This window comes from Rhinolophus hipposideros (genome assembly GCF_964194185.1).
Source record: "Rhinolophus hipposideros genome assembly, chromosome: 8".
Classification (NCBI taxonomy): domain Eukaryota; kingdom Metazoa; phylum Chordata; class Mammalia; order Chiroptera; family Rhinolophidae; genus Rhinolophus; species Rhinolophus hipposideros.
The window spans coordinates 39,378,548-39,391,243 of record NC_138054.1 but is presented as its reverse complement, the minus strand read 5'-3'; the positions used below and the strand labels follow the sequence as shown (position 1 = coordinate 39,391,243).

The following is a 12,696-nucleotide window of genomic DNA, read 5'->3' as shown; positions in this document are numbered from 1 at the left end:
TTTCTTTTTTTTGAATGTTTTGTAGAGAAAGTCCGTGATTGCAGTGAGCTTCATAGCAGCGTTTCTCTTCCTGCTGGTTGTGCGCCTTGTAAATGAAGTGAATTTTCCACTGCTACTAAACTGCTTTGGACAACCTGGTGCAAAATGGATACCATTCTCCTACACATACAGGCGGCCCCTTCGAACTCACTATGGATACATAAATGTGAGGACACAAGAGGTAAGACCTCAGAGGGATTCAAGGGTATCCATGGTAACAGCTTTTCTTTAGGCGCAAGACGGCTTCCGATCATTGAACTTCCTCTCTCTGCCCCAGTGAGCTTTTTTGGGTCCCTGGCATTCTTCTGCTTTCTCATTCTTAGAAATTTACTGATACACGTCTAAAGTCTGCTGCCCCTCCTGCATCAAATCTTCTGATTCACTGGCTTCATGTGGAGTTGAGGAAGCAATTGCCTGTTTTCCTGGTGGCTTGTGGCATAACATACGTATCTTTCCATTTATTAACTCTGATCAGCAGTTATCAGCTAGAGAACTGGCTGGCTTTATTTACTGGAGGTCAGCTGGTTGGGGACAGCTCTTTGTAGAATGGCAGAAAAGCATTCATACTCTTTAAAACACATAATCCTTAGATGTGGAGCTGAAAAATAGCCAAGCTGACTTTAAAATTCTCAGTGGCTGCAGAGATAATGGGATTTAAAGAGTTTTCAAATTGAAAGGGGTTAAAATCATTTAAATCCTATAATCACTGAACCTCTAAATTGGTGGTACAGAAGAGGCTGGCGGTACATTGACAACTAGAAACTGTACACTTAAGCTAGCACTTTTGCAAGAAAAGATTTGTATCATGGAGTGAAGGAAAAAAATAATGAACCTCACAAAATGTGTGAAGTATGTGGAAGTTGTTCATAAAATTGTTTTCACTATTTCTATGGAGTGGGATGAATGTGAGGTTAATATTCATAGATGCAAAGTCCAAGCCTGTTTGAAGTTTTTGGTGACAAAGGTACAGATCACCAGTTTGTCTACCTCACTGAGAAGAGTTTTGGATGAAATCCCACTGAAAGGTCATTTTGTAAAGAATACTAGAGAGGAGAGTTAGGCACTGAATGTTACTCCTGTTCTGAGAGTTATTCTTAGCATCCGGGGAGGGATGTAGAGAGCTGGCTTGGTTCATCACCTTGTGTAGGCAATACCACACCTGAGTCATTGCTTCTGGTTAATTTGAGTCTTTGAAAATGGTTTCTCTATCTGCAGGATTTACAGGCTTTTTACTAGACTTTTATATTTAAAAAGAAAAAAAGGCACCATTAATAACACATAAATTCTTAGGAGCCATGCTTGATGTTTATCCTTTAATTGGTTTTAAATTAAGCTTTTTTAAAGTGTCCGTTCCTTGAATTTGTTGCGTATCCTAATAAATTGATTACCTGTATAAAGATTATCTAAGAGAACAGTTTGTCTCACTCTCGTGTTTCATGACTTTTATTTCTGACTGTCATTTAATATTCTATAGCATTATTGGATCATGTTAATCATTTCACAAGTGCCTGTCACAGGCAGAAAGTGAAACATGCGACTGAAGTTTTCACAATTACTCTCTTGAGAGAAATCCCTCCAAAAAATCAAGGACCATTTCATTTGTTTAAATATGAATGGATTGGGTTTTGGAATGTGAAGGGAAAAACTGACCTGGGGAGGCAGTTATTGAATTAGTCATAATAACCAGGCTCTCTTTGATATTCTTTAGGTATAGTTTTGAGTGCAATGGTTTTACCACAGGATATTGATCATTACTTTGATCCTGCAGAGGTTATTTCTTGGGAGGAAACGTGATTACCGGAAAGAGTTTTTAGGCTTTGGAGGTACACAGGCATGGTTTGAGTGCCACTTAAAAATGGGGATAACGAAATCAGCTGGCAAAGTAATTATGGGGATTAAAGAGGACAAAGTGCATGAGGTGCCCAGTTCCAAACTAATGTTCAGTAAATGAGTCTCTTACTCACCCTATACTTATCAGTTATGATTTGAAGTGCTCAGTATGAATAACACCGAAATACCAAAGTCCAGCATACCAGGCTTTTGATTTAAATTTTAAAGAATCTGGACTCAGGGCAATAAACTTACAAAGGCATTCCCAATCTCATTAAAAATCAGGGTTTTGTAACTTAAAACCGCAATGAGAAAAGAAAAAAAAATCACACAGAGGTGTCACTACACACTAAATACCAGATTGGCAAAAAATTACGAATATGACAATACCAAGTGTCGGTAAGGATATGGAACCGTAGGAACTCTTATACGCTGGTAGGGGGAGTAAAAATTGAAAGAACCACTTTGGAAAAAATAGCTTCCTGTTATTGAGTAAAGTTGGAGATCTACATACTCCATACCCCATGCTCCAACATTTCTGATAATCGATATATTCACTGAGAGACACTCATGGAGTAGGAGGCATGGGCAGCATGTGTGGCAGCATTGTTCACAATCATTAGTACCTGGAAGCAACCCAAATATCTATCAGTAGGAGAATGGATTAAAACTGTGTTACATAGGCCTCGAGTGCTGGCTTTAGCCACCTTATATGCTGATCCCTCAGACAGGACTGTGGGCCACAAGGGGTACACGTAGAGCCTGAATTCTCCCCTCTCCCAAGGTTGTGGCTCTGGTCTACTTCTGGGGCCCTGGGGCCCGTGGCCTGCGTCTTTGCACTTCCCTCTACCCTCCTCCCCCACTAGCCAAATTTGCCCACCTTTAGGTGATTCACAGTGCGAGTCTCCAGGCATACTTGTGTGATGTGCTGGGAGTCCTTTGTTGAAGTATAGCTGTTCAATCTGTTGTAACTGCCAGAGGAGATTTCAAGACGCACCCCTCATACCACCATTTGTGTATCAAACCCATTTTGTACTTCTTGATCCCTTCCCTTTTGTCACCCATTTCCCCAAACCCCTTCCCCTACCCCCTCTGGCAACTGTCAAAATGTTCTCTGTATTTATGAGTCTGCTTCTGTTTTCTTTGTTCGTTAATTTTGTTTTTCAGATTCCACATATGAGTGAAATCATATGGCATTTGTCTTTCTCTGTCTGACTCACTCCACTCAGCATAATATCCATCCATGTTGCTGCAGATGGCATGATTTCATTTTTTATGGCTGACTAATATTCCAGTGTATGTATGTACCAACTTTTCTTTATCTTTTCATCCATTGATGGAGGCCCAGGTTGCCTCCATATCTTGGCTATCTTAAAACAAACAAACAAAAAAAACAAACACAAATTGTGCTACATACACTGAAATACCATGCAGCCATAAAAATGAAGAAACTTCAGCTATATGTTACAATATGGGTGAATCTTACACAAACATAATCTTAAGCAAAAGATGCAAGAATAAAAGAATATACACAATGTGATTCTATTAATAGATCACAAGGAGAGGCAAAAATAAACAGTGTTGCTTAGGGACATACATAGGAAATAAAACTAAAAAGAAAAAAAAAGTAAGGGAATTATTATCATGTAAGTGAGAAGAGCAGTTTACCTCTGAGAAAAAAAATGTGTGGTTTGTGATCAGTGTGGGTTTCTGGGATCTCAACAGTGTCCTATGTCTCCATCCAGTTGGAAGTTACAAGGAAATCCACATTCTAAATATTGTTTTAAGTATACATTTATGTTGTATGTACTTTTCTGCATGTCTGTTTTATAATAAAAATTCAAAATATATTCTGAGCACAGTAGGATATTTATTGACCAGGAAATACACAAAGCATTTCATTTAATTTAACAGCAAGAAATAACTAAACAGAAGCAATGAGGCATTAAGCTATTTAAAACAAACTAGAAATATTTGAAATAGGCGACTTCATTTTATGCGAAGAGTAGCAGATATGCGGGTAACATATTGTGCTAGTCTGTGTATGATAGAAAGAGAGGCCTCGTATTGTAACGTGAGTACAGGTGATGAGCAGAAAATTTTACCTGGAAGTTGAAAAACAGCATCACACCCAGAGAGAATGAAAGATGTCCCTCCAAACTCAAACAGTTCTAGGCTAAATTGACAGGAAAGCAAAACTGGGGGGCTCTCTACCTCCCTCATTGATTTCATCTTTCCTTCTCACAATTCCACCCCCGCTTCCCCCGTCCCCACCTCCCCAGTATCAGAGCTCCACTTTTACTCCCAAATGCTTTGTCTGTTGGTCTTCACTAAATAATGACTTCAGGTGTGATCCTTCCCAGAGAGAGCTACATTAAATAAGATGCAGGAGAGAAAAAGCTTCAAGAGCCAAAATGGTATAGATGAAATAATAGGTGGTATATTTGATGTTCTGGGGCAAATAGCTTTAATAGTGACCTTCAAACCTTGCTTCAGAGGCAGCCACACACTCCTGTGTCCTTATTCATGCTTTTCTAATCTGGAGAAAGGTCAATAGCCTTGGTTGAGCTGAGTCAAGTTGTCTATTTTAAGATGTTTGTCTTTGAGGTTTTCTCAGAAGTTCTCAGAAAAAAGTGTATGCTTTCTAGAAACCACCATACTTTCAAGATTTTTTTCAAAAAATACGTAGACATGACAGCAGTAATTTCCAGATGTAGTGTATCTGCAAACATGATGATTTTTGATGATGGTTTTATTGGCTGATCCTTCAACTGGACCAGACATTGCTGCCAACAAAGATGTTGAGTGGAAATGTTTATGAGAAAGTATGTCTCTCTACTACTGTCTGAAACAAAGTGGGAGGAGGGGTGGCTGAATTAGGGGGAACACTTAGTGGCCACAGTGCAGAGCTTAGATGCTTGGGAGCAAAATTTGATTCTCTGGTTATCTTTAATAATTAGATGAGTTCCAGTCCCTTTGGTTTGGCACACGTGGAAGATTAGGCAGTCTCATGAATCTGTGACAGTCGGCTCTGAAGGCCTCACACATAGTAAATTGTACCCAGTTCAAACTCATCTTCATTTTATCAGCTCACCCAGTTTTTGAATGATCTGTTCCCAAGGGAAGTACAAGAAGTAAAAGTATAAGGAACACAGGAAAGATAAACATGTGGACTTGCTTATATTTCAAATTGTTGGAGTATAATTTTTCCTCATCCAAACTCGTAAGAAGGAATATGTTGTGAAAACTATGAGGACCATTCTAGAGGAGTTAAATTGAAAGAATTAGTTAGATTACCTTCTCCACTCTGTAATGCCAGATATAATGCAGTTGGTGATTGGCTCCCACCCTTTGCCCTGTCTCTTTCCCTTTCTTAACCAGTATGGGAGAAAGTTGTTATATTTGTAGGATGGGAAGTCTTTAGCAGCAGGGAAACAAAATGAGTGCCAACTAACTGTGTGAGTTCTGAAATCCTGCAGTCTCTACTGGCCACAGAACCCAAACCAAAGCTTAGACCAGGAGTGATTTACATTTTGCAACAGGGTCTATACTTCCCTTGCTCCCCACCCCGTTTAATCTCCTGACCCACTAGCTGCTCAGACATGCCCTGCCAAATGATTACTGTGTTAGTGATACAACCCTCCATTTAAACAGGACTGAATTTACGGGGACCTCATCTATATAATTAGGGCAGTTATAATTTTATCAAATGACCTTGGACATAGTAAAAAGCATAATCTATATGTGTTTGGAAAAAAAAAACCCATACATATCTATGCTAGACAATATCCTGTGAACTCTGCTTTTTCCTTAATGTAAATTTTAATATTCATTTTAAATTAATTAAGGATAGCAAACAGAGAAGGTGTTAACTACTAAGGTACCACAGGGCTTTGTTCAACATAATCATTGTTTCTCCCTGTTGTGATCGTGGCAGATTTTGAGAAAAGAGGAGACAGTGAACTTCAGGCTAGATTCTGTCTGTAGTTTCCAGACCATGGAATCAGCCATCCTGGGTTGTTTGTGTGTTTGTATGGTGTTTTTTTTTGTTGGATGACCTGGTGTGAAGAAATTTGCTCAGAGCAAGTAACCTGCCACTCATTTACATTAGCCACTAGATAAGAGAATCAAGCTCTGACAATCAATAGAATGCCACATCCAGATCTTTCTGGTCATCGGTGGGGGTGAGAGATATCTCTCTCAGCTCTGGTAAGAGAACCTTAACATGCTAGAGCTGCAGAGGTTTTCTCATATTTGGGGAAGAGCGACTTTTAAATGGTGCCTACAGATGTGCTAACTGAAGAAGCACAAGGATTCTAGAACATAGCAATCAAGTTGTAGGGCTGCATATTGATTTGCTTACCAATTTAATGAGGCCAAAACAGGCCTCTTTAAAAAAATGAGAACATTTTAATGCCTCAAGTAGACTAAATAAGAATACTTAGGATCAGTTGCTGTGATAGACAGGCCGTGCTAGCCTAATTAAAGATGTGCATGACATATTGATGTTGCAATAGAATTTCCCAAATTGTGGTTATAGCTACAATTAAGGAACAGAGCTGACTTTCTTGGTAATAAAAGCACATGTTCCACACATTTGAATAAATGTCCACATGTAACTAAAGCTGACATGAATGGGTTTTCTATATTTGGGAATATAGGCTTTGGATTTTGCATAAGTATATTGAGAAGAATTACATGCAAATATATGTTCCAGAAGTTTAAAACTAATCAATTTAATTGTTAATTAAAATCTGAGTATTCACATTTGTATGATTGTAAAGCAGAAGAAATTTCAACTGTTAAATTGTTATAGGAAAGGAAACAGCTAAATTAACATATAATAAAGATTACTTATTTGGCATGTGCATACTGGATTAATCATTTTGAAGATAATTTGTCTTTTTCCTAAGTATGAGGGCATATATTTGCTGAGTGGAGAAGAGATTATATTTCTCAGTCTGGTTGTAAAATAGCTACTCCCAAACAATGGCCACATCTCAATGCAATTTATACTCTACTACCAAATGGGAGGGACGGATATCACTGGGGGTTCAAACAATTCCAAAAAGCTTTTATGAGAGAGGTGAGATGTGTGTAAAAGGATTTGGATGGGATAGAGAGAGAAGAAACAATAGAGTTGGGAGTGTAGGAGAGGTTTCCCTTCTTCCCTTTTTCTAGGTCTGTGGCTGGCCTAATAATTAAATTGACATAAAACAGATTACCAGGAGAAAAATAAATTTGATCTTGTATGGGAACCCGACGAAAATAAGGGACTCAAAATGCAGCCAGACAGTTGAGCTAAGGAAAAGGATTAGAGTCTGGGGTTTTAGAAGGGAAAAAGGCAATTCATAGGAAGATGAGGACAGCTGTTTGGTAAACAAATGTTGGCCCTGCCATGCAGATAATTTTCTCAGATGAAAAAAGTTATCTCTGTTGTCACAAATGGCAAGTTTTCATTCTTTTTTTATGGCTGAGTAATATGCCCTTGTGTGTATGTACCACATCTTCCTTATCCAATTGTCTATAGATGTACACTTACGTTACTTCCATACCTTGGCTTTTGTAAATAATGCTGCAGTGAACATAGGGATGAATACATCTTTTCAAATAAGTGTTTTGGATTTCTTTGGATGAATACCCAGAGTGGGATTGCTGGGTCATATGGAGTTCTAGTTTTAATTTTTTGAGGAAACGCCATACTGTTTTCCATAGTGGCTGCACCAATTTGCAATCCCACCAACAATGCATGAGCGTTCCTTTTTCTCTAAGTCCTCGCCAATACTTATTGTTTGTGGATTTATTGATGGTAGTCATTCTGACAGGTGTGAGCTGATATCTCATTGTGGTTTTAATTTGCATTTCTCTGATGATTAGTAATGTTGAGCATTTTTCCATTGGTGATGTCTATGTCTTCTTTTGACAAATGTCTATTTGGATTCTCTGCCAATTTTTAAATTGGATTATTTGGGTTTTTTTGGTATTAAGTTGTATGAGTTCTTTATATGTTTTGGATATTAACTCCTTCTCAGATGTATCACTGGTGAATATCTTCTCCCATTCAGTAGATTGTCTTTTTGTTTTGTTGGTTTGCTTGCAGCAACATGGATGGATTTAAAGAGTATTATGCAAAGTGAAATAAGTCAGACAGAGAAAGATAAATATCTTGTGATCTCACTTATATGCAAAATCTAAAAAACAAAATAAATGAACAAACGAAACAGAAACAAACTCATAGATACAGAGAACAAACTGATGGTTGCCAAATGGGTGGGGGTTAGGGAGCTGGGTGAAAAAAATGAAGGGATTAAGAAGTACAAACTGGCAGTCACAAAAGTTATCAAGGGGATCATTTTGTAAGTTATATAGATGTCGAATCACTATGCTGTACACCTGAAACTAATATAATATTGAACGTAAACTATAACCAAAAAAAAGTTATCTTTGGTAATAATAACTCTCTTCCTGGTACAGGCCTTCTTTTTAATGTTAATTTCCCTTAGAAAAGGAGGGCTTCTACTTTGTTTTTAAACTTCCCCTGTGTCAGTCAGAAGCTTCTTAAATTAATCAGCTCAAAAGAATCCCCATGCCAAAGAGGCACATGTTGGGGTGGTACATTCTGCTACCCTTCGGGGAAATGAGCAAAAGCAGAAGTTCAGAATGGACACTGTTCATTTTCCTTTGCTCCTAGTAGGCCAAGGGCACTACACCAGAAGTCACAATGAGCTCCTGTCTGCACTCACTGGTAATTACCACCGCCTCACTCTGTTGCTCCATTTCTTACCTCTCTCAGGTTTCATTACCTTTTATTCTAATCTCTGGGCTCCTCACTTTGTTTGACTGGTTATCCAGTCCTGGAGTGCTCTTACCTTGGTCCTGCTGCCCCCAAAACTGCGTAGGCAGTCTCTTATAATGCTGCCCTCTGTGTACCCCTGAAATGGACTTGGCACCCCATGCCCAAAGGTCTCCTGAAGCACTGCTGCAGGCCTGCATGATCCTCTCTCTTTCCAGAAAAGGAAATCAGAACCATGTGGTGGCAATAAGTAGGCCAATCTGGCTGGGATGCAAGTTACTCTGGGGGTTAGAAGATAGAAAATGCATTCATTAGGTAATTATGAACTTGAAATATGAATGGAAAGGGAAAACCACACAAATAGTTTCAAGACAGTAATACATATAATATGTATATCCATCCATATTCATGAACCAATATGTAGAAATATACAGAAAATACATACATCCATGTAATATATACATGCTCACAGAACTATTTATACGTTCTTAAATACAAAATGCATAGACTATATACGTATATTCTATGTTACATAATAAACTGATGTATATATATACACACACACACACACACATATATATACATACATACATATATGTATACACACACACACACAGTGCCAAAAAATGTATACACATTCTAAGAAAGGAAAAATTATGCTGATGGTAACCACTTTTAACACCTCTTATAATTGCAGAAGTCAAATGTGACTTGTATTCATCTTTTGTTATTGGTATACATTGAGTATTACAATTTTAATAGTTCTTTTTCTTTCTTAAAATGTGTGTACATGTTTTTGGCCCCCTCTGTGTATATACGTTTAGTCAGTTAGGTATATATAGTGCTTAGTTAGGTATATCTCGTGCTTGCCTACTCTCCACTGCCCCTTTATTACAAAACAGTGCCTTCCCTTCTGACCACAGGGATAGGCAGAAAATTCAGGCTAGTGAATGGCCAATCAAGTGATTGGTCAAGAGATGGACACATAGCTGCAGATGAGCCATTCTGAACCATTCTCAGATTTTGTTGTTCTTCTGGTTAATGCTGTGGGAAAGACCCTCTTTTCTTTGATGGTAGAGTGTTGAGATGTGATTATCTGGGTGTCAGTGGCTGTGTTCCCTGGAAAGTATGAGACCAAGACATTGAGAGAGGCAGAAACCAGCTGCAGAACTAAAGTGAGGGCCTGGACAATTTCTCTAGTGCTGAGACTAGCCATTATTGAATCTAGTCTACACTTCCCTCGTGGTTTGGGTATATAAGCGAATAAATCCTTCTTTTTCATGTCTGCTGCTTTGAACTATGCTTTGGTCACTTGCAACCAAAACAGTCCTAGCTGATATATATACGTTATACAGTATAGTTACTTTATAACAGCAGCAACCAAACATTCTGAAACTCATCTTTAAACAAGGATGAGAGCAGCTACGAGGTGTGATAAAAAAGTACAGTGAATGTGTAAATCAAAAATAGATATATTACATTGCCATTAATCCTTCTCAAAATTCTCCCCCTCACTTTAAACACACTTATCCTATCATACTAGCCACTTTCTGAAGCAGTTCTGGAAGTCCTCTTTTATGAGAGTCTCTAGTTGCGCTGTCATGGCTGCCTCAATATCTTGAATTGATTCAAATTCAATACATTTATCTTTCATGGTCATGTTGAGTCAGAAGTGCACAGTGCCAGATCGGTAAATAAGGTGGATGAGGGCACATCATAATGTTTTTATTTGAAGGAAATTGTAGTATAGCAGAAGCAATGTGTGACATGGAATGTTGTCATAATTTATGGCACACTTTAAAACACACCTTCTCTCAACCGCAGCTCACATCTGACTGACTGCACTGAACAAGTTGAAACTTGTCACACACTGTTACTAAGGTTTGGCATGCCACTTCCTGTATTGAAGATCCCTGCCTTTCCATTGGATGGCACTCGGCACCAGCCTTCACCGTATTTTTCGATAACACTCCATATCTTTCCAAACTCAGATTTAAAAACTGCTGGGAGGCCGAGCATGAGAAGATATCAGTCCATCAGTAAGCTCAGGTATCCACTGAGATGCATACTGTATTTCTTCCCGCTGAGGGACACATGTTCAGGAAACTAGCTTATCTTTTGAAGGAGGAAAGTAAAGGTCACAATTTTTCGAGGTCATAAAGCAAGAAAATGGCTGGACAAGACTGATAACTTACTCAATTTCTAGTCTTACTAAACTGGTAAATCACATACTTTGTATTATAATTATTCAGAAGAAATCTTCCCTATTGCTATGAGGTATCACCAGTCAAGACAGATTGATTTTTGCTTTACAAATTACATTTGTTATTGATAAAATATCAATTATCACAGTTTTCAATGTAGTGATTGGTTTCCCAGGAAGATATAAGGAGATTTTATTCTTTACAGAACCTTAGGTAGAAAAATGCCTATTTGTCAACTGTCATGTTAACACATTTGAAAGGTGACTCTTAGAAGTTCAAATATCAAGTTACCTTATCTCTGACAAAGTAAAACAAAACAGGGCACCCATGAAAGAGCACCCTGATTTGAGAGTTGAAAAAGATGATAGAACTAGAGGCCTCCCAGTGATAAGAGTTTTTGTTCAACTTTTCTCAAGTTCCAGCTAAATAGTCTGACAGAGTAATTAGGAAGGAAGGGAGGGAGGGAGGGAGGGAGGGAGGGAGAGAGGGAGGGAGGAAGGAAGGAAGGAAGGAAGGAAGGAAGGAAGGAAGGAAGGAAGGAAGGAAGGAAGGAAGGAAGGAAGGAAGGAAGATGCATAAGTGGCAGTTATAACCATGAATACTAGTCAATCACCAAATATTTAGTAAGTACTTACTCTGTTCCAGACAATGTGCTAAGGATCAGCATTGAATCCCACTTTAAAGAAAAATTAAAAGTGGAGTTCACCAAGGAAGAGAACGCGACAGACTTGGTTACAAGTATGCTGGAAAAATACCACCTCCGGGGCATTGATCTTTCAGCATAACAGATTCATTCTATGGCTGTTCAAAATAGTGATATTCAAGTAATTTCAATTAAACAATTGTAGTCAATATATGGAAGACAATTTGTCACTAAATAGATGGAATCAAATTGTGATTTCTCATTTTCCAGAGTAGACTTATAGAGGCCTACTTATGGAAGAAAAATTCATTAAAGAATTTTTATCTCAAAATTAGCTATACAGCTCCTATATCAAATGTCATCCCAGAAGGCTTGAGAAATGGTATACCTGATTAGTTAAGTACTCTGGCTTATAGAAATGTTTTAAGTTAATAAATATATTATTGATTTAAAAGGAAAATGAAATTAAGAGTTTTGGTCTGGCAGTGTAATGGTCTAAGATAACCTGACAATTCTGCTGTAACATCAGGACCTGCTGGATAAAATAGTATGGACCAAGGGTGCCCCCAAAGAAACCATGAACAGTGGACACTTTGGTCAGTGTTGCTCAAGCAGTAGTTTGCCATGATCAAAAGTATCTGGGCCGGCCCGGTGGCTCAGGCGGTTGGAGCTCCCGTGCTCCTAACTCCGAAGGCTGCCAGTTCAATTCCCACATGGGCCAGTGGGCTCTCAACCACAAGGTTGCCAGTTCAATTCCTCGAGTCCCGCAAGGGATGGAGCACCCCCTGCAACTAAAGATTGAACATGGCACCTTGAGCTGAGCTGCCACCGAGCTCCCAGATGGCTCAGTTGGTTGGAGCACGGTCTCTCAACCACAAGGTTGCCGGTTCAACTCCCGCAAGGGATGGTGGGCTACACCTCCTGTAACTAGCAATGGCAACTGGACCTGGAGCTGGGCTGCTCTCTCCACAACTAAGACTGAAAGGACAACAACTTGAAGCTGAACTCCGATTGAAAGGACAACAACTTGACTTGGAAAAAAAAAAAGTCCTGGAAGTACACACTGTTCCCCAATAAAGTCCTGTTCTCCTTCCCCAATAAAATCTTCAAAAAAAAAAAAAAAAAAAAAGAAGTGGTGTCTGGATGCTGATGGTAACCACTTTGAGCACCTCTTTTAATTGCAAAAG

The 12,696-nt window shown here is 38.8% G+C and overlaps 1 protein-coding gene across 1 annotated transcript in view; it reads left to right on the top strand.

Moving 5' to 3' along the window:
- Positions 1-12,696, top strand: part of ST6GALNAC3 (ST6 N-acetylgalactosaminide alpha-2,6-sialyltransferase 3) — a 510,975-nt gene that overhangs the window by 215,522 nt on the left and 282,757 nt on the right. Inside the window, exon 2 of the mRNA XM_081056358.1 lies at positions 26-220. Within this exon, the coding sequence (XP_080912484.1) occupies positions 26-220 (195 nt within the window). The remainder of the gene's footprint in view (positions 1-25; positions 221-12,696) is intronic.